Genomic DNA, 20178 nt, shown 5'->3' with positions numbered 1-20178 from the left:
AGAGTTGGAAAACCTTATGGCCTGACGTTTAGCTCACACTTCTGGGAGACCCAGTTTCTAGTTCCTTCTCCAATGAATATTTAATTAGTTTATGCAGAGTGCATCAGCTTCAAGAGGAAACTTGAGGGGAGCCCCACATTGAATCATCTGTTACCCAATGAATGGGACACTCCCTGAAGATGCTGGAAACTTAAGAACATAAGAATTGGCATTTACTGGGTCAGACCACAGGTGCATCTTGCCCAGTATCCTGTCACACAGTGGCAGAGTTGAACAGGAGAAAATGCACAATTTCACTGAATAACTGAAAGGGAGAGAATGTTAATTTTGGGGAGAAAAGGCTTTTATTAAAGTAATTCTTGAGCACTTTAATTAAAGAGGTGTTCAAAACAACCATCAGCTTTTTAAATATTCCCCTCCCAGTTGTTTTGGCATTTGGATTTTTGTGCAGTCATACTATACTATTTCTCCTGTCATGCTTATATAGTCCCAAACAAAAAAAAAAAACCCTTTTATTTTTAATGGAAAAAGCTATGATTATTAATTTATTTTATTTCCCTTTCAGGCCAGTGTCTTGTTTAGCAAACAAGTAAAAACAGTCAACTTTCAGGTGAAGCTAAGACCAGCTACCTGGGTGAAATATATGTTGAATTTTCATGTAAATGTTGTAGCATTGGAAGAGTAAAGCACAAAACACAGAAATCAAACTTTTACAGTAATATGACACAACCACCACTATTAAACATCATCTGAAATGTTCTTTACCTTGATTACTTTGATTGGGTCCTGGAGTTTTACTACTTCAGTATAATCCAGTTGAAGTATTTTGCAGCATTGCAACTACAATGTTTTCAGATACAGTGTATTCTCTTATTCTAGGTTCAGAAAGATTCATGTGCAGTAGATTTACATTGTTTCTTACATTACTTCCCCTCCTCCTTCAGGAAACACTCTTGGCTTTGGTACTTAAATATTTGTTCTTACACTCTGGAGAGCTCCGGCATCAGTGTTAAATGGGATTCTGACTTCTGTTGATGTCAACATCAAGATTTTTTGATTGATGAGGTAAATATTTACATCAAGACACAATAAATATTGATGTTGACTTAAAACAGATGTCAATATATATATAGTTACAGATCTTCTGATGTTTCCAATTAGATACATTCTTCTCAGAAAAAGAACAGCTTTGGATGCCACAGAAATAATCACTGTACCACTACTTTTTTTTTTTGGGTTTTTTTTTGGGGTGGGGGGAGGCAGGGAAGATTTTTCTGTTACAAAAGCAGCGCCGTCACTGCTTGCCCCACCCAGCCCAAGCGCAGCTGCTGGGAAGAGGTTGGAGCAGCTCCATCCCTGAGCATACAGCGGGCAGCCTGCTCTCACCCCACACAGATCTGGGGGGACACATACCCCCCCATGCCTTCCCCTGGGGGTGCTCACAGTGGCAGGAGCAGCCCCCCCACACCCCATGGACGAACCACCGGCTCCATCTCACGCGCTGCCCCAGCTATGCAGCGCCAGTCCCAGCCTCACTTCCTCCCTCACCACAGGGGCTTAATCTGCACCCCCCCACGCCCCTCTCTCCCAACAGACTTACCAGTCAGATGCTATGCACATGCATGCAGCATTTATCTGCAAAGTTATCAGCCACATCAGCCAAAAAAAGTCAATTGCTGATAATGTCAATTTTCCTTTTACGGTCCCGATGCGATATGGACTGATGTACTGGTGCACCTCTACTGGAGACCATGTGATTTTCCTCCATGGGCTTATGTTTTCAAATCAGTAATACAGTGCAACAGCAGACATGACTAATAGCTCTAGTTATCATCTTTGATATTTCACAAGGTAAAGAAAAAGCTTATAACAAGGTTCAGCAACTCGGACCATAAAGCTTCATGAATATATCAGTATATTAGTTTGTATTCATACTGCTATCTTTCTCGGTTTAAATAAAGAAGGGATGGATGTTAACAGTAACTATTAGCAATAATTATCCTCTTCTACCTGTGAAAGAGATTCCATCCTGGGCTGCTTAGGTGTAGCACAAAATGGATGTCCAACATAGAAAGGGATCTAATGTAATTTTATTCTACCAGTTCAATTTTATGCATTCTGGGTACGTTCAGGGATGATTGGAATGTTCCCCAGTACAATTCAGACCATGTAAGAAGGATATCTAAACTATTGCACTCTCACTAGGCTGCCATGTGGGTATTGGCACTGCTGAGAATGCAGCTGCACTGGGGGTTTGTACAGTGACATCTATGGAAGCTTTACAGAGTGTTTCAGTTCAGAGGATTTTTTTTTCCTCGACATTTTGTTTTTCCAGAATTCCTGGATGCTACCAGAGCTGTATACAGAAGCCAGTCCGCATGAGTGTCTTCTATATTTAGTGTATCTTATCGTCATGGTGTTATACAAACACTAATTGGTCTTCACAATACCATTGTGAAGTAGGCAAGTGTAACCAGTAAAGTACCTTTAGTGACACACCCTTGAAAATATAGACCCTGCTCCGAAGATTAAAGGGGACAATTTTTGAAAGATGCACATTTAGATGCATAGTTCTGGCACTTGATTGGGAAATTTGGGCTATGCAACTTGAGCAAGGCAACAGCAGTCAGTCAGTCATAATTAGAATTACCACACTAGAATTCTGACTCCTAATTTTGGGTTTGTGCTTCTAGACTAGGTACAGACAGTCAAAAAGCCTGAGGCTGAATTGATTCAATCTTTGCAAGTTAATCTAAACTGCAGAGATTAAATGGAAACAGAATTGAACAGACATTTATCTTTGATTTAGGAAATTCAGCCACATGTCCACACTGGCTCAGGCCAGAAGCCTGGGGGCGCTAGAGCACAGCTCTCTGGCTGTGTGGTCACTTCTTCCTGCTGCTCCCAAGGTCTCTGGGATTTGTAGTCCAGAATTATAGCAGCAGGACTCTGCAGGGTTGCTGATGACTTCCTCTTCCTGTTTCCAGGTGCCTCTGGGATTTGTAGTCTACAGGTGCACCCAGGAGTAATTTTGAGTGAGGGAAGAGGTGCTTAACCCCCCTTCCTGGCCCCAGACCCCAGGGGTTTGCCTGAGGGGGCAGTCTCCCCCCACCCCCTCAGCACTACCTCCCACAGACTGGGCTGCATCCCCAGCTGGGCTTGCCCTCTCCCCCCCCTCCCAGCCCTCACTGTTCCAGCTAGAGAGCAGAGGGGCAGGGCCAGCCGCAGTCTCTGGAGCAGACAGCCCAGCCCAGCCCAGTCCAGGGCTGCAAAATATGCTGTGAGACTCTGATTTAACTTAAACCAGAAAGGGGTCTGGGACAGAAGTTTCATAAACCAGCTTGACCCAGATCAGTTAAGTCTGATACTACATTCAACCAGGTTTATCTTTAAACCAGTTTTAGGCATTTTGAAACTGGTTTATGTTCATGGAGCTTCTGTTCTGTTACAGATTTAAACCAGTTTCTGATCACTTAAACCAGTTTATGTGCAACTTCTGTCCCTAACCCTAGGGTCCTTAACATATGTTCACTTAGGCTAGGGACAGACATTCAAAGAGCCTGAGCCTGAATCCATTCAATCTTTGCAGATTAGTCTAACCTGGCTAGGCTAAATCAGTTTTGTAACCAGACAGACATCCCAGAAATGCAGGCACATGCCTCCAGTGGCTCAGGCTAGAAGCCAGGGGGGTGCTAGAGCAGCCTTCCTTTCGCTTCCACAGCCGAGGGGGGTGTGGCCAGGTATGGCCAGGTTCTGGCAGGATGCTGTGATTAGAGAGGGCCCGCCCCCCCACCAAACAGCCCAGCGGGGAATGTTTATCACCCCTAACTTGGTGCTTATCTCCCCTTTAAGAAAACAGAGGGACATTACCAGCTATATTTTGATTCTGCCTTTGTCCCATGTGCCACAGCTCACAGGTAGCCAGCATGTGGTCTGCTAGCTAATGCTGAAAGGTGCCTATGAGGGATGGGGGAATGCCTGTTTAGCAGAGTGGGGAGGGGAGGAGCAGGCAGACACTCTGTGCCTGCAAGTCTCTGCCAAAGCTGCAGCCAGCGAGCAGAGGGGAGGGGCCAGTCGTGCTGTGGAACAGAGAGCCCCACCCAGCCCAGAGAGCATGCCAGGGTGCTGGGGGAGGCTAATTTAATTTAAACCAGTAAGGGGTCTGGGATAGACATTGCATAAACTGGTTTGAGCCAAATCAGTTAAGTCTGATACTACATTCAACCAGCTTTACCTCAAACCGGTTTCGGCTACTCTCAAACTGGTTTATGTGCACTGAACATCTGTTCTGTTACAGATTTAAACCAGTTTATGTATAATGTCTGTCCCTAGCCTTAATAGCAGGTTGGATTCTGTTCCCCAGTCCCAATAGTTATGCCTCATGCCGTGTTACACGTGCATGGGAGAAAGCATGATTTTGGGATTGGGGTCAGATCCCAGTTGCACCATTGCTGCTTGCCAGCACAAGGGGAGCCTGGGATCATGACCAGTAGGAAGCCGGATGCCTAGTGAACCGGTGTGATCATGGGGCTGAGATTGACAATCATTTGATTGCAGGTCCCAGCCCCAAGTCCTGCCATGCAGCTGTCATCAGGCTACATGGTGGACACCCTGCAAAATGGTCAGTTTAATGTGTGATGGAGACCAGCCACAAAATTATTACACATTTTGTGGAATAATTTTGTGACATTTCTCTTTTTATAGCACCATTAATTGCCTGAACATGTGGGCAGGTTACTATTTAATGTGCAATTAAGTGGCTATTGTGCTTTAAGTGTAACATCTGCCAGGGGCCTAGGACACAGGCTTTCCTCTAAACCAGCTGAACCATAGCTAACAAGATTCTGTTTCTAATTGTCTACTGTAAATGCACGGATCAGGACTTAATGGTTTTCAATAAGTGTAAATAAAAAACTGTGCCTGTACGCTAGACAACTGCTATTCTTGCATTGTTTAAAGGCATTTGAGTTCAGCCATGTGCCTTACAGCAGCTCTGAAAAGTAAGGTTTCTCATTGCTGTTATGTTGCGTTATACTCTGACCTATTCACCCTAATTAATCTCAGCATATTCAAGAGTCAGAAAGAATGTCTGAATAGGACATACCAGCAGGTATTTGGCTTTGGCAATGATGTCTGACCCAGAATTGCCATCATTTAAACAGTTCTGTTGATTATGTTATATGTGAAAGAACATTTGTTTTTATCAGGTGACTGCAACAGTACCTCACGAAGGAGAACAGAATGGCCTCATGGGTAGAGTGGATGAAGGTGTGGATGAATTTTTCACTAAGAAAGTGACAAAGATGGATTCAAAGTAGGTTCAAATTTTCTAATGGGTTAAAATTTTAATAAAAAAATCCTTGTTAACAGCTTGTGGGGTTGGAACACATTTGTGTTTGACTTGTCCTAATGCTTGATCCTGAAATTTGCATAGCAGGATAGAGTCCAGTCTATCACAGATTTGATTACCCTCACTTAAATATACACTTTAGTCCCAATTACCACCAACTGTACTTTGTTATAGTTCAGTTGACTTCCTTGTTTTGTTCAGTGGAGCTCATTAGGACCAGCAGTTTACATCAGCTGAGCATTTTGCCCTGTGCAGGTAAAGGTGATGTTCTCTATAAATGTCGTGGCCAAGTGGCAGGTGTCTGCTCTTTTTTGACAAACATATATGTTAATTATTAATTTTATAAAATTGTAACACTCCTTATTTAGGTGTATGATTCAGTCCAAAATGTCTGCCTTGTACACCTTTGCATAGCCAGAAAACCCAGTTGGTTATGTGGTATGCTAGTCAAATATATATTTTAAAGCACTGAGCACAGATGCCCTAAATTTTTTTAGTATGATCCTACAAGCCAGACATAAACAGATATACTGGAGCTAATTCCATCCTACCTGTAATGACCTTATTAGCAATATTTGACATCACTGAACTAAAAGCAAAATGTTAAGTAAATGATATGTTTAAATTGGTAAATGGCTTGGGGAGGAAACAAAATGTTAAAAGTTAGTGTGAATGATAAATATTGATGGTGACTCATCAAATCATATGTGATGCACATAATTCATTTAACTGTGAAATGCTGCCAGTTTTTAAAAACCATTATAAAAAAACACTTGGCCATATTGACCTGCAGCAAAGATGGGGTTTTACTCGTATTGCATAGGATCAGTTGTTTGCTTGCAGACAGGATCATACGTATAGACTGCTGTTACAAAATGTTATCAATGATCGCTTTCCATGAACAGCAGCAGCACATTAGCTTTTTTCAGATTTTCATGGCAAGCAGTGGATGTGTTTATATTTTGTCACCTCAAAAGCTGCATGATTGGATGGAGAAGGGAGCATGGCTGATTAGAAAATCACTGAGTGTTGTGAAGGGCTGTTCTTAAAGGGGAAATTTCCCCAATGCTGGGCTGTGTCAAACATGTGGGTCAGAGCCATGCTAGTCAAGATTCAGGAAAGAAAAAGCCTAAGTTGAGAAAAGTGTTCATAAAGGTGAAACACCCTCAATGTATGGGTGTTCAGGCAGTGGGAGATAGGACAGCTAATCTAGAGCCTTGGTGCAGCTCACAGCTTGTGTTTGGAGCAGTTAGGTCATAAGTGCCCCTGAGATTAAAAAATATATTCACCCTACGTGGTTTCCTGTCCATGTAGCATTACACACAAAGCCAGCCCTATAGTTCTTAGTAACTTTAATAGAGAGTTTGGTTAATATTATGAAAGTTAATTGGCTAGTAATTTATAACCATTAGATAGTGCTCAGGTAAAATGCTAATGATTACAAAAAATGTTAGCTGTGCCTGGGAAAAGTACTTTAAAACTATTAAAAGAGGAGTTGATGAAAAAGTCTCTCTCTTATTAGGAGACCATCAGTAAAAACTTCCGACACCAGTGAGTCTAGTGAAACAGGTGATGAAAAGAAGAAAAGAGATTCTAGGAAAAGTGGCTTTCTCAACTTAATCAAGTCAAGATCCAAATCTGAGCGTCCTCAAACTGTCTTAGTGGCAGAGGAGCCTGCATCACCTAAGAGCATTGTCAAAAGCCCAGCTGTGGACATTTCCAAGAAGGAGCTCAAATCAGCTGAACAGAACGGCAGTGCAGAGCGAGTGGAGGAGCTGAAAACGCCAGACTCTCTAGAGGAGACTCAGCCAGAGGATGCCACAAAGCCCGAGAAGAGTGACAACAAAGGCAGCCCCCAAGGAGGGCGGAGGTATGGAGTGCAAGTGATGGGCAGCGGACTCCTAGCAGAAATGAAAGCCAAGCAGGAGAAGAGAGCGGCCTCAGCTCAGAAGGTAGGGGCAGGTAGCTTTGATTTTGATTTGATTGAAGAGCACAGAAGACCTAGGCTCTTCGAAATGTTCTCACAAGGGGAAGAGTCTGATGCTTCTCTTTGCAGCACAGGTGTTTCATTGGCATGTGATGTGAGTACGTATCATAGAAGTTAAATATGGGAAAGGCCTAATAGTCGGTATCCCGTGCCACTGCATGATTGTTCCTTATCAGTTAGTCAGGTTTGTAGGGGTCTGCATCCCTCTGTTTGGGGTATTGGTATTGTCAGTAATGAGGTCTTTTGAACAACTAATACTACAGTTGGAAATAAATCTCACTCTCAGGCAGTGTTTGCTAATATGAGACTTAACTTTCTTTTTACTTCATTGTACCCCTTACTACTTTGATATATTATGCCAGACATAACTGTTCCTATTCTTCCTTTAAATAATATTCTTCAAATACTGAGACTTTGAGAAATTAAAAGTTAAAATTATTTTGGGGTCATGTGTATATAAATGACATAATTCCTATCGTACATTTCAGCTGCCCTTTTTTCTGAACTGGTAATGCTATGTTGAACTGGAGAAGAAGTCTTCTGCCAGTATTGTTTAGGGAGCACTGTTCTTGTACATCTCAGTATATTAACTCCCTGTAAACATGCACCTTATAGATGCAATTCATTTTTAATTTCAATGCAGTATACAGCTAAAACTGCTTTTTTTCCAAGTTTTTTAACTACTATATTTCAGCACCTAAGAATAAGTGTTTACACTGGGGTTGCACAAAAAAGGAATTGTTTGTGTTCAGAAGTTTTCTTATTTTCCTTTTCTTTCTTTCTTAATCATGCTGGTTTGAAATATGTAAGTGGTTTTGCATTCTTTATTTTGACCAAAAGCTGAACACTGAGTCACTTAGTATTTTTATAGTGGTGTTATGGGAGAATGCCTTCTTAATACATGTTCATTCACATCTTAAGTGATAGAACACTGATTCCCTTAATATTTTCATATTTATCTGGATCCCATCATGTTAGTAAGTTATATTTTTCTTTAAGATACAGATGGTTGTTTAAATTCAGATCTACCCTATGTAAAAACAAAGCCATAAGGAATTTACTACTTCATTCATAACCTATCACAGCCTTATTGCAGTTATAAAGGATGAGCAGGTGCAGAGTAGATGAAAAGATGGTAAATGCATTTTTGTTTTCTTTTGCTTTGAATATGTTGTGTGAATTGGCATTAATGCCACAAGAGAAATGAGTAAGGTTTAATTAGCATTTTTCCCAGGCATATGTTAAAGATCTAGCTCCATCTAGTGTTTGTAGAATCAATTAAAAAAAAAAAAAAACCTACTGCAAGACAGACAACCAGGTTCATTTGCAACCTCATTTACACCTAGGCTTTTATTACAATTTATGCATTATTATGTACAAGTGCTCTTATTTCTGTCTCTCACTTTTCCTTTTTATGGAGCCAAATTATTATTTGTGTGTATAACCTAATACAGGGGTGGACAATTATTTGGGCCCAGGGGCCACACAAAGAGTTTGAGTTCTCATAGTCCAAGTCAGCACACCCCTGCCTCCCCCACAACAACTGACTAAGAATCCCAATGCAGGATGGGGCCGCAGGGGGCAGGGATTGGTGTTCGGGAGTGGGGTGGGCAAGTAAGGCTGAGATCACAGGGTGGGGTCACGGGGCAGGGACAGTGTGGGGCTGGGACCAGGGCAGAGCCCCAGTTCTGAGGGCAGGGACTTTTGGGGCCAAGGATCGAAACAGAGCTGCGATCTGGTCCCTGTATGCCCCTGTCCTGTGCAGGGGGAATGTGCACATGGGTTTGAGGGGAGGGAGCTGCCTGGGCACTAGGTCAGAGGAGCCAGCTGGAGGTGATGAGAGGAGGAGGAGGCAGGAAGCGCATGTAGCAGAGCATGCCCAGGCGGTATAGCTCACAGCTGCCCTACACTCTACAGGGGCCAGCACTCCACAGGGGCCAAGCCCCACCCACTCCCAGGGGCAGCCTATGCTGCACTCCCACTGGCCCTGGTCCCAGCCAGCGTGCACAGTTTACCAGCAGGGCTGCTGCCAGTGGGGTTCAGCTCCTCTTGCCTCCAACATTGGCTCCTCCTCCTGCTCCTTCCTCCTGCACCACTCCAAGAGGCTCTTGCCCCTGTGCACAGGGCTCCAGCTCCAGCCCTGGCTGCCTTCCACCCATGGCAGGCAGGAACCGCCCAGCTGAAGCTCCCTTCCCCCCCCCCAGCAGTGCAGCAGGGGCAGAAGCATGAGGAGGAGCCATCACTGGAGGCGAGGGGAGCTGAGCAGCACCCAGGCAGCTGAAGCCACACCAGGAGCAGCCCTACCAGAAGCTGTGCATGCTGGCCAGGACTGGGGCCAAGAGGCGCTGGCAAGAGCACAGCACTGGCTGCCCCAGGGGGGTTCAGCCACATATGGAGTGCTGTGGGGTAACTGCAGACTGGATCCAATCAGTTGGCAGGTGCACCCCACAAGCCAGATCCAACCAGTTGGCGGGCTGGATCCAGCCTGTGGGCTGTATTTTGCCTACCCCTGGCTTTATAGCTATTCTGTATGCTTCTCTATGCAGCACTCTTATGAAATCAGTAATGTGCAGAGACTAGTAGAGTTCTGGTGCAAGTGGCACCTCATACACTTGTTAGTTCCTCATAGTGACTTTTGGTAAGAAGCTCTTCGTATAGTCATAGGCTGTGTACAGACATTCAGTTTCTCCTGGGAGAGTCGCTGCTCTCCTGTGAGAAACTACAAATATACAGATGTTCAGGATTTTTCTCCCAAAACAAAAGTGGCTGCTCCAGGGGAATAGTAACCAGGAACAACCAGGGTTAAATCACTCCCAGGAGAGTTTCTAAGAGAGCATCTGGGAGAAGGTACAGCACAGTCCTCTTGCACCCCAGAGTGCTTTACTTCCTCCCTCCCTCCAGAAAACAGTATGTCGCTCACTGTACTCTGGTGCTGCAACTGAGCAGGGAGCAAAACATGCTCCCTTCGCAATACCCAAGTTTCACATTTTAATAAAAATATATTTAGCTTGTTTTCTAATTTAAAGGGCCACACTTTGTGCCTGGTCTTTTCATGGAGGGCATCCTACCTGCTTTGGTCTGTTTAGTCCTCCTAGTCTCCCTGCTCTTCCTGTGTGTTTGCAATAGAAGGAAACAATATAATCCCAGAGTTTGATCCTGCATAGACAGGATCTTCCCTGAAAGAGCATTCTATGGATTCACTTGACCTCAGGATGATCATAATGGATAATTGATGTATAGGTATGTTCCTTTCAGATTTGTTTCTTGAGGTAAAGACATTGTCTGATATTTCCAAGTTTGCCTAAAGTTAGATTCAGAAATGTAATAAGTAACCTGACTTTCAAAGGTGCTGGGTTATCCTGCAGCTACTCTCAAGTCTGACTTTACATGCCTGTTTCTCTCTTTTTTTTCCTCATCCATGTTTTCCCCTGTATCTTACATGTTGACCAAAAAAATGAGAAGGCATCTATGCTTCGGGGCATCCCAGGTCATGTTTCTAAAAGTGTTCCTCACACACACGTCCTTATGTCCTTAGACCAACACGGCTACAACCCTAACCTCCTCTCTCTCTCTCTCACACACTCACACTCACTCACACACACACCCCCACCTCTGTTTGAATAAACTAAGACCCATTGTAACAAACCAAGTCTGTTTTAATGGCGTTGAGACACCCTTGAGCTCCGCATCTTTCAGATGTTCTGCTGCTTTTGCCCGTGGGTCTGCTTCTCATTGAAGCACAATTTAGTTCCACCTGCCCTCAGGCCTGACCTTGCTGTTCCAACACAGAAAGGAAATTCCCTTTCAGTGAAAAAAAATCACCCTCCTTTTTTTTTCACTAGAAAGCAGTGCTGCTCTCTGACCAGGGAACTGCCCCACTCTTTCATCTGTTTTCTGCCAGTAACTTCTGCACTTGTCCAACAAGTTATCCCAGCTTCTGCTAGCGGGGGGGACTAAGAAGTAGCCCTGAGGCATAGGGGTTCGGTTAGGCAAAGAGCCTTCCTTGAAAGCATCCCTTATATACCTTATTTTAATATTCAAACCTCAGGGAGCATGTGTATATTATGCAAATGACTTCCTCCCCCTGAGATGCATCTGCCTGACATGTCAGGTGTTACTCCTGATTTACAACTATACTTAAAATGTGTAGAAATATTTACATCCTTTCAGACAGATAAACAGTTAACCATATTTCTTTGGCTGTCAATTATTCAGGAAAGATAATTCTCTCATTCTACTCACAGGGTGAAAAATATCAATATCTGTATGAGATTCCTTCTAGGTATATGTCTCCTGAGTGCTCCCTGCTAAAGGCTTCCCCTTTGAAATGTAAATATTTGTTTGGAGATGAGCCTCAGCTCATCTACGCATGGCCACTTCCCTGGCTGGTCATTATGCATAGCCATCCCAAGCAGGGACTCTAGGAAATTAACTTTCCTGCTGTAAACTACTGTTTCTCAGAAGTGCAGATAGTCTTTGTCTAATCTAGTGATTCCTGACATTAACTGAGCATTCACCTCATTGCATAATTGAAGTCACAGAATAAAAACACAAAAATCCATTCGCATTGAATGCCATAGTTCATTCAAACATAAAATGCTAAAACTGAGCATAATTTAGCTATAGAATCAACACTACATTAGTACATCTAATTTGGGAAAATAGCTATGCATGACACAGAGACCTCCTAAATCAACCCTGCTTTTGGAGTAAAACTGTGACACCCATTCAACAATCTGTGCTTCCAAATTGAATCTTTGAATAGGCATCATTTTTCTACCTAGGGCAGATAAAACTTATACATTTCATCCGGTATTTTATTTCATTTGGCACTGCTTAGGTTGATTGGGGGGGGGGGAAGGTTTCTAACTGGAATCTCCAAGTACAGCTTTAACTCCCTAGAAGGTTTACCACTTAATGAGCATATTGTTGTGACCCTGCCAGAGCTATGGGTATTATTGGCAGGCAGAAATGGTGTTGTTTCCTTCCTGCATAGATTTGCAAAATATCAACACAAGTAGTAGTGTCGCTTTCTTCAGCTTCTAATTTTTAGATAAGAGCTACTTTTTTTTTTTTTAATCTGAATTTTGATATTTATAAGTAATGATTTTAGGGACTTTCTCTCTCTCCTAGAAATTTGGAAATGATGTAGTTTCCCGGGATTCACACGATACTACAGCAAGTGCAGACCGACAGGATGGCAACAGTTCAGGTAAAGTTGTTTGCGTTTCTTCATCTAGATCATTTTTTTTAAGGCTGATAAAATATAACACATGTAGCATGTAATCACATTTCTCCCTTTTAACAAAAATTTAATATTTTGTGATCTTGGGATCACTGAAAAGGATTAGTAAAGGGGAGCTAGTTTTCTGGTTTGTATTGTTACTGAATTTGACATCACTTCAGAGAGAACCCATTCCACTGCTAGCTTGAAGGCCAGCAATTTTGCTCTCTTCATGGTTATCTGGGGGCAAACAGGTGGGGAAGGGGGTCTTCTTGCATGCTGTTCCTCCAGTCCTCTCAGAGGGTGCTGACTGACTACAACAGCAAGAAAGCTGACACTGAAAATCAAAAAGTGGCAGATAGTTTCGGGCACAAAGGAAAAATGAAGCCCTGAATATGATTGCCGTTACTGAAAACAAGGCCAAAATATAACCAGTAGATCATTTTGCAGAGTTTATAGTACTCGTATACCGTACTGGGTAGGTAGTTCTGGTCAGTGATGTACTTAATTCTCAGAATGGGTATAACATAGTCATTTTCAGTTCAAGGTTCCCTCACTGCTTTGTCAAGGTATCTAAATTTGGCCTAGGTAGTACAGAAGTACAGTTCAAGCTCTACACCTATACAGTTCTGGAACTTCGTGCTGGGATTGTCAAACCATGCCGATCCTGATGATGATTTGTGTGTCACAGGGAGTCATTTGGTAGCAGCTGGACTGAAGAGCATGTGTTAAAAATCCAATGCCAGTTCCTCGAGAGTGGCACTGGGCATTTCAGGGGTATAAGATAACAATGTTGTCAAAGTATATGAACATAAAGTTCAAACCCATTTTAAAAAACAGTTCCTGATTTAGCTGCTGGCTGATTGCTTGTGTTGGAAACCTATTTGCGGTTTTGGACCATTTCTAAATGCAGTTTAAAAGCTAGTGTGCGCACTGCATGAAACAATGATCTTAAGTCAGCCTGACTTCACAGACTCATACTTTTTGGAGAAGGAAGAATTGTCTTGTTTATTTTCTGTATCCTAATAAGATATGAGGCCACAGGAGTGAGAAAAAGTGGGTGTGCAAAGAGTTAAAGGGGGAGTTGACCTCAGTTTTTCTCTCAATGAAATGTTGCTCCTTGCTGCCTGTGACATGTTCCACCCAGACTCACTGCAGCATAGCACAGCAGCTCTTCTGGCTCTTGCTGCCAGATTTCTTTGAACCGCTGTTAGGTAAGGAGCTCCTTCTGGCCACTCCCTCCTGTTACAACCACAATTTGTCATTGTTTTAGCTAATTTGTTTTAATTTACGATTAAACAAATTAAACATTGAATAATGTTACCGGGCCTGAGATTAGAAAGGCAAGAAACAGAGTTAAAGGGAAATTGGGGCATATTACTGAGAAAATGGTAGGCAGGATGGGATTCAGAGAGAATGTTTTCCTTTTTCTTGGTTTGGGTACCTAATTCTTCTCCCTCTCATGTACATATATATACACACTCACTTGCCTTCACAGAAAAGTGTAGTGGAGAAAAGTGGGAAAGCCATCCTCTGTTTGCTTGTAATGCTAAAATGTATTATACATGTTCACCTGCCACCCAGTCCTTTTGGTTAGACCTGAACTCAAAGCTGTCTAACTAAGTATGTAAACTGGAAAGACATTTGGAGACTCCCTGCAATTAGCTATACCAATATTTTCACACATTGCACTTAGAATTCCTGTGCTCAGCACTACTGAAACAAGTAGGTTTTCTCACCTGGAATAGCGGTTAGTTAGGCCAAATCCACATCAAGTTATGCCAAAGCAGGCTGTCTAAATTTAGGTGAATTATGTTCGAAGCATGAAACTCTGCAAGTCATTTAAAGCAAAGCAGGCTTCCCTCCAGAGATCAGCTACATGTCCATATAAGCCTTCTGGAGTCCTCCCAGAATTGGGAGGAAGGAAATAAGGGCAGGTATTTTGGTTATTTGTATGCAGGATTTCAATACACTTTTTACCAGTTTGCACAGCTGGCTGTAGCTGTGTTAAATTTTAAGTTCTTGGAAGAAAATGTGATTTGCGTGCAAATGTGTTCAGGCTTTGCTTGGAATCAATAATGTTTTAATAAACTTGCAGATGGGCAGGACAATATTCCATATGCAAAGTTACCTAGTACATCAGAAGATGGAGTAGTTAAGGCTTCGCCCTCTAATAAATTTCAAATCTGATCTAAAACCAAATAATAACAACATTCAGTTTCACTTGCTGACAGTTCAGGATTTTGCCTCCTCCATTCTGGATTCCCTGGTTTTGTCTTTGGCAGCAGGACTGAAAAAAAAATACTGGCTGCATTTTTCAGCTTTGGTCCATAGAAACACTACTCCCACTGGCACTAAACAGCCAAAGATGAACTCTTCTGCTGAGACCTTCCTGGTTTCCCAGCAAGCAGATCATGCCATCTGCTCCTGAAGTCCTGAATTGGAGGGCCAATTCAGCACCACTTTAAATAGATCCAAGATGGTGGAGACACCAAGACCTCTCAGGTAGATGAATGAGCTGCCAAATGCTCTGTGCAATCATTTAACATCTGCATCTTTGGATGCCTCTGGAATCAATGCTGAACTTGGAACTGTGGGCATTCACCCATTACTGCCTTTATTCTGTTTGCTTTTGCTGATGTGGGGGTTTGCCATGTGAGTGTACTTAAACAGCATTCCCCCTCTTTGAGTAGGATGTTATTTATTTATTTAGTCCTTCATTCATTTTAGTGCCTAAGCTCCAGCAGACCCTTCCAGAGAATCGTTTTGCCTTGAGTAAAGGTGACTCCATTGTGGCATCAGGAGAAAAAAATATCAAAACAGAACCGAAGGCAGAAGCCAGCGCAAAGGCTCGAAGTTCTTCCAATACACCAACCAGCCCGAAGCCTCCACTGCAGTCAGCAAAGCCGAGCCTGACTGGACGACCCACGGTCCCCCAGAAACCACGCTCTGCTTCTCGAACTGGTGAGGAGCGCTTTTGGGTGCCTGTTATCCTTGCGGGGTACTTTGATCAGGGTTTTTGTGTGCGATCGGTGAAGGAAATATTAGTATCTAAATGCTGAAGGGGGCTATTAAATGTGGAGAGAGAGAGAGGTTTTTCTTTCACTTTCTCTTGAATTGCTTTCTTTCCCTACCACCCCTAATTCTAATGGATGCATTTTAATTACTGGAACTATGATCAGTAATGGTAAATTTTGAGAAGAAATAATGGAAACAATGATGGATTACAAAAAATCACCAGAGCTCTTTCATGCTAATTATTATTTTATGAAAATAGTGCCTGGAGAGCCTATTCAGGATTGCGATAGGCACTGAATGAACTGCCTTTTGTATTTTCTCTAAATCACTACTCTAAACACCAAATGTTTCATTTTTTATTTTTGTGCAGGTTCCTCTTAACCCCTTGAGCAATTGACTGTTTACCCCATGTAGTTTATACAAATCTCTTCCATGCCAAAGCTCTTAATTTTCACTTTGATTTTAATTTTATCTGTCTCTCTCCACCTATTTCCCTCTATTGTTGTGTTTTACTGCTCTTTGCCTGAAAGAATTGTTCTTCCCACTCTAAATCAGTAGGTTTAGTCCTTATAACCCTGCAGGGCTGCTGCTTAAGCTGCTACTAACCTCTTCTCTCCCATAACCTTTTGTTTTAGGTATTATCCCAAGACTTTAAATGAAGTTAAAATTAAATTACTCTGCTGGTTTCCTATACATTTACTTACCAGTGAGCTATCAGGCAACTCCTCCCCTTCCCCTGCACCCCAAAGACAATGATGCAGACATGGGGGGTGAAACATTAAACAGCGGACTCAGATTCTGCTGACAGCCATTATAAACATAGTTTATTTATGACTAATGAATGAAAAGCATGAATATAGTCACCACCAATCTTGATGTACTTGCGTCACTTGCAAATATTAGAAAAGTACCATTTGCAGATTGAAGTTGTAGCCTCTTTGCCTCTGTTTTCATATTCGGGCATTACCTTGGGTGCCCATATATCCTGGATTGCCTGGGACAGTCCTGGATGTCAGAGGCTGTCTCAGCATCCTGCCTGTTGGAGAAAATTGAAGCAAAAGTCCCAGGGTTGGTGTGAACCCACCTGCACATGCCTAGCTTCTGACTCAGAAACCAACCATGTGTGGGTGGATTTTTTCCAATCCAGGACTTTTGCTTTGCTTTTCTCTAGAGAGCCCAGCGAGTTGGCTGCTTCCTGGTCCATACCCCACTGGGCTGCAGGCGGAGTCTCTTGCACAGTAGAGTTGCGGGGAGGAGCCATAGGTTCGTGTGTGGGTGTCTCGTGATCTCCTGACTGGCCCCACTCTTGGGCTCTGTGGGGTTGGGGCTGTGTGCATGTGTATTTTTGTTTGTGCACTGCACTGTCCTGCCCAGCCCCACTCCTGGGAGCCACAGCATTGCCGGGAGGCAGCGGGGGGAGGGAGTTGCACATGTTGGCACCCACTTCATTCCAGATTTCCCTCAAATTATTGTGGTCACCCTAGCATTACCTAGCCCAGCCTCTGCATCAGTTAGAGCTTAGTTTCTCTCTGGTGCCTGATCAACCCTTAGCATTTAGGTTGTCCTATACTGTATATTTTATTCATAATCAGAGAATAAGAGAAGCATTCAAGTAAACATGATCAGATGTTTATAGCTAGAAGTTTACCCTTCTTCTTTAAGGACATAAGGTATCTAACACATATACATGGTAGAAAGGACTGAGCCTCATGTGCAGCTCTCTGTTTTTTGCATCTCACATGTCCTACGAAGGCATGTTTTAGACTGCATCTGTTCATCATTGTTTCCACCGGTTCAGGTCCTCAGGTGTTGATAAAAATAATAGTGTTATTGCAGACTAGCATCCCACAAGAAGTAACCATGATGGGAAAAAAAATGGGTCATCAGAGTTCTCCTTGCATTCAGATAAGGTTCTTTGGGTAAATCTGATATCTTTTATTAGACCAACTCAAAAGAGGGAAAGGGGCCAGGAGGCTTCCCTGGCTGACCAGAGAAATCCAGGGCAGCCTAAGGGACAAAAGGGGAGCACATAAAAAGTGGAAACAGGGAGAGATCACCAAAGATGAATATACCTCCTCTGCTCGTGCTTGTAGGGAGGCAGTTAGACGGGCCAAAGCTACCATGGAGCTGAGGATGGCAACCCAAGTAAAAGACAACAAGAAATTGTTTTTTAGATATATAGGGAGTAAAAGGAAGGCCCAGGGAGGAATAGGACCCCTGCTAAATGGGCAGAAACAATTGGTGACAGACAGGGGGGGACAAGGCTGAACTCCTCAACGAGTTCTTTGCCTCAGTGTTCCTAAGTGAGGGGCACGACAAGTCTCTCACTGGGGTTGTAGAGAGGCAGCAGCAAGTCGCCAGACTTCCATGCGTAGACCCTGAAATGGTGCAGAGTCATTTGGAAGAACTGGATGCCTTTAAGTCGGCAGGCCCGGATGAGCTCCATCCAAGTGTGCTGAAGGCACTGGCCGACATCATTGCAGAGCCACTGGCGGGAATATTTGAAAGCTCGTGGTGCACGGGCCAAGTCCCGGAGGACTGGAAAAGGGCCAACGTGGTCCCCATTTTCAAAAAGGGGAGGAAGGAGGACCCGGGCAACTATAGACCTGTCAGTCTCACCTCCATCCTTGGCAAAGTCTTTGAAAAAATTATCAAGGCTCACATTTGTGAGAGCCCAGCAGGACAAATTATGCTGAGGGGAAATCAACACGGGTTCGTGGCAGGCAGATCGTGCCTGACCAATCTAGTTTCTTTTTATGACCAGGTTACAAAATGCCTGGACACAGGAGGAGGGGTGGATGTCGTATACTTAGACTTCAGGAAGGTCTTCGATACGGTATCCGACCCCATACTGGTGAACAAGTTAAGAGTCTGTGACTTGGATGACTACACAGTCTGGTGGGTGGTGAATTGGCTGGAGGGTCGCACCCAGAGAGTCGTGGTGGATGGGTCGGTTTTGACCTGGAAGGGTGTGGGCAGTGGGGTCCCGCAGGGCTCGGTCCTTGGACCGTTACTCTTTAATGTCTTCATCAGTGACTTGGACGAGGGAGTCAAATGTACTCTGTCCAAGTTTGCAGATGACACAAAGCTATGGGGAGATGTGGACACGCCGGAGGGCAGGGAACAGCTGCAAGCAGATCTGGACAGGTTGGACAAGTGGGCAGAAAACAACAGAATGCAGTTCAACAAGGAGAAATGCAAAGTGCTGCACCTAGGGAGGAAAATGTCCAGCATACCTACAGCCTAGGGAATGACCTGCTGGGTGGCACAGAGGTGGAAAGGGATCTTGGAGTCCTAGTGGACTCCAAGATGAACATGAGCCGGCAGTGTGACGAAGCCATCAGAAAAGCCAATGGCACTTTATCGTGCATCAGCAGATGCATGACGAATAGGTCCAAGGAGGTGATACTTCCCCTCTATCGGGCGCTGGTCAGACCGCAGTTGGAGTACTGCGTGCAATTCTGGGCGCTACAATTCAAGAGGGATGCGGATAACCTGGAGAGGGTCCAGAGAAGGGCCACTCGTATGGTTAAGGGCCTGCAGTCCAAGCCCTACGAGGAGAGACTAGAGAAACTGGATCTTTTCAGCCTCCGCAAGAGAAGGTTGAGAGGCGACCTTGTGGCTGCCTATAAGTTCATCACGGGGGCACAGAAGGGAATTGGTGAGTATTTATTCACCAAGGCGCCCCCGGGGGTTACAAGAAATAATGGCCACAAGCTAGCAGAGAGCAGATTTAGATTGCACATTAGGAAGAACTTCTTCACAGTTTGAGTGGCCAGGGTCTGGAACGGGCTCCCAAGGGAGGTGGTGCTCTCCCCTACCCTGGGGGTCTTCAGGAGGAGGTTGGACGAGTATCTAGCTGGGGTCATCTAGACCCAGCACTCTTTCCTGCTTATGCAGGGGGTCGGACTCAATGATCTATTGAGGTCCCTTCTGACCCTAACATCTATGAATCTATGAAATGGTTGAAAAAATTCTTCTGAGCAAGGTTTTGGGCATAAATACCCTTCATCAGGCATACCTAAAGAATCTTGTCTGCCTATGTCCGTAAACCAACATGGCTACAACCTATAAACCTCTTTGCATTCAGGCTTCGGTTGTTTCTGTCATCAGTATAGTTGGACCACTGGTATGAAATTCCCTAAGAAATTTTAGTGTAGAGAAATTCCTATTCTTTTCCAGGATACATTTGGGTAAAGTCCTGTTCAGTTATTGGTTCTTTTGTAAGTCTAATGACTTTAAATGGTCCATTATAGTAACAGGCTACTACCATTCAAATGATGGTTCTTCTTTTGCAAGCAGCGTATTTCAAGATAGGTAAAATGTACTAGTTTGTATTGAGGGGTCTGCATAGAGTCTACATTACCTTCTCAGCCTTTTGGCTCTGATCAAGTGTTTATTTGACATGCAAAATACACATTTGACCAATAAAGGACAGTCTGTCATGTTTAGCCAGATCCTTAAAAAAGGATTTAAAAATGCCTGTTTTCTTCAAGTTGAAAGTAGGGACAATATTTATTTTTGAAAAAGGATATGTATTATGGAAGCTACAGTAATTCCTACTAGTATTTGTACCTTAAAATATAACGTTCTGCCAGA

The 20178-nt window shown here is 43.5% G+C and overlaps 1 protein-coding gene across 3 annotated transcripts in view; it reads left to right on the top strand.

Annotated features, from left to right (window-relative positions):
- The window catches only part of CARMIL1 (capping protein regulator and myosin 1 linker 1), a 303334-nt gene that overhangs the window by 268283 nt on the left and 14873 nt on the right, over nt 1–20178 (top strand). For all 3 annotated transcript variants that reach the window (XM_059724311.1, XM_014606732.3, XM_059724312.1), the window contains 4 exons: nt 5208–5314; nt 6873–7302; nt 12471–12549; nt 15292–15525. In XM_059724311.1, coding sequence (XP_059580294.1) covers nt 5208–5314; nt 6873–7302; nt 12471–12549; nt 15292–15525 — 850 coding nt within the window. The remainder of the gene's footprint in view (nt 1–5207; nt 5315–6872; nt 7303–12470; nt 12550–15291; nt 15526–20178) is intronic.

This window comes from Alligator mississippiensis, chromosome 3 (assembly GCF_030867095.1).
Source record: "Alligator mississippiensis isolate rAllMis1 chromosome 3, rAllMis1, whole genome shotgun sequence".
In the NCBI taxonomy this organism is placed as follows: Eukaryota; Metazoa; Chordata; order Crocodylia; family Alligatoridae; genus Alligator; species Alligator mississippiensis.
The sequence above is the reverse complement of the archived record's forward strand: the minus strand, read 5'-3'. Positions and strand labels throughout refer to the sequence as shown.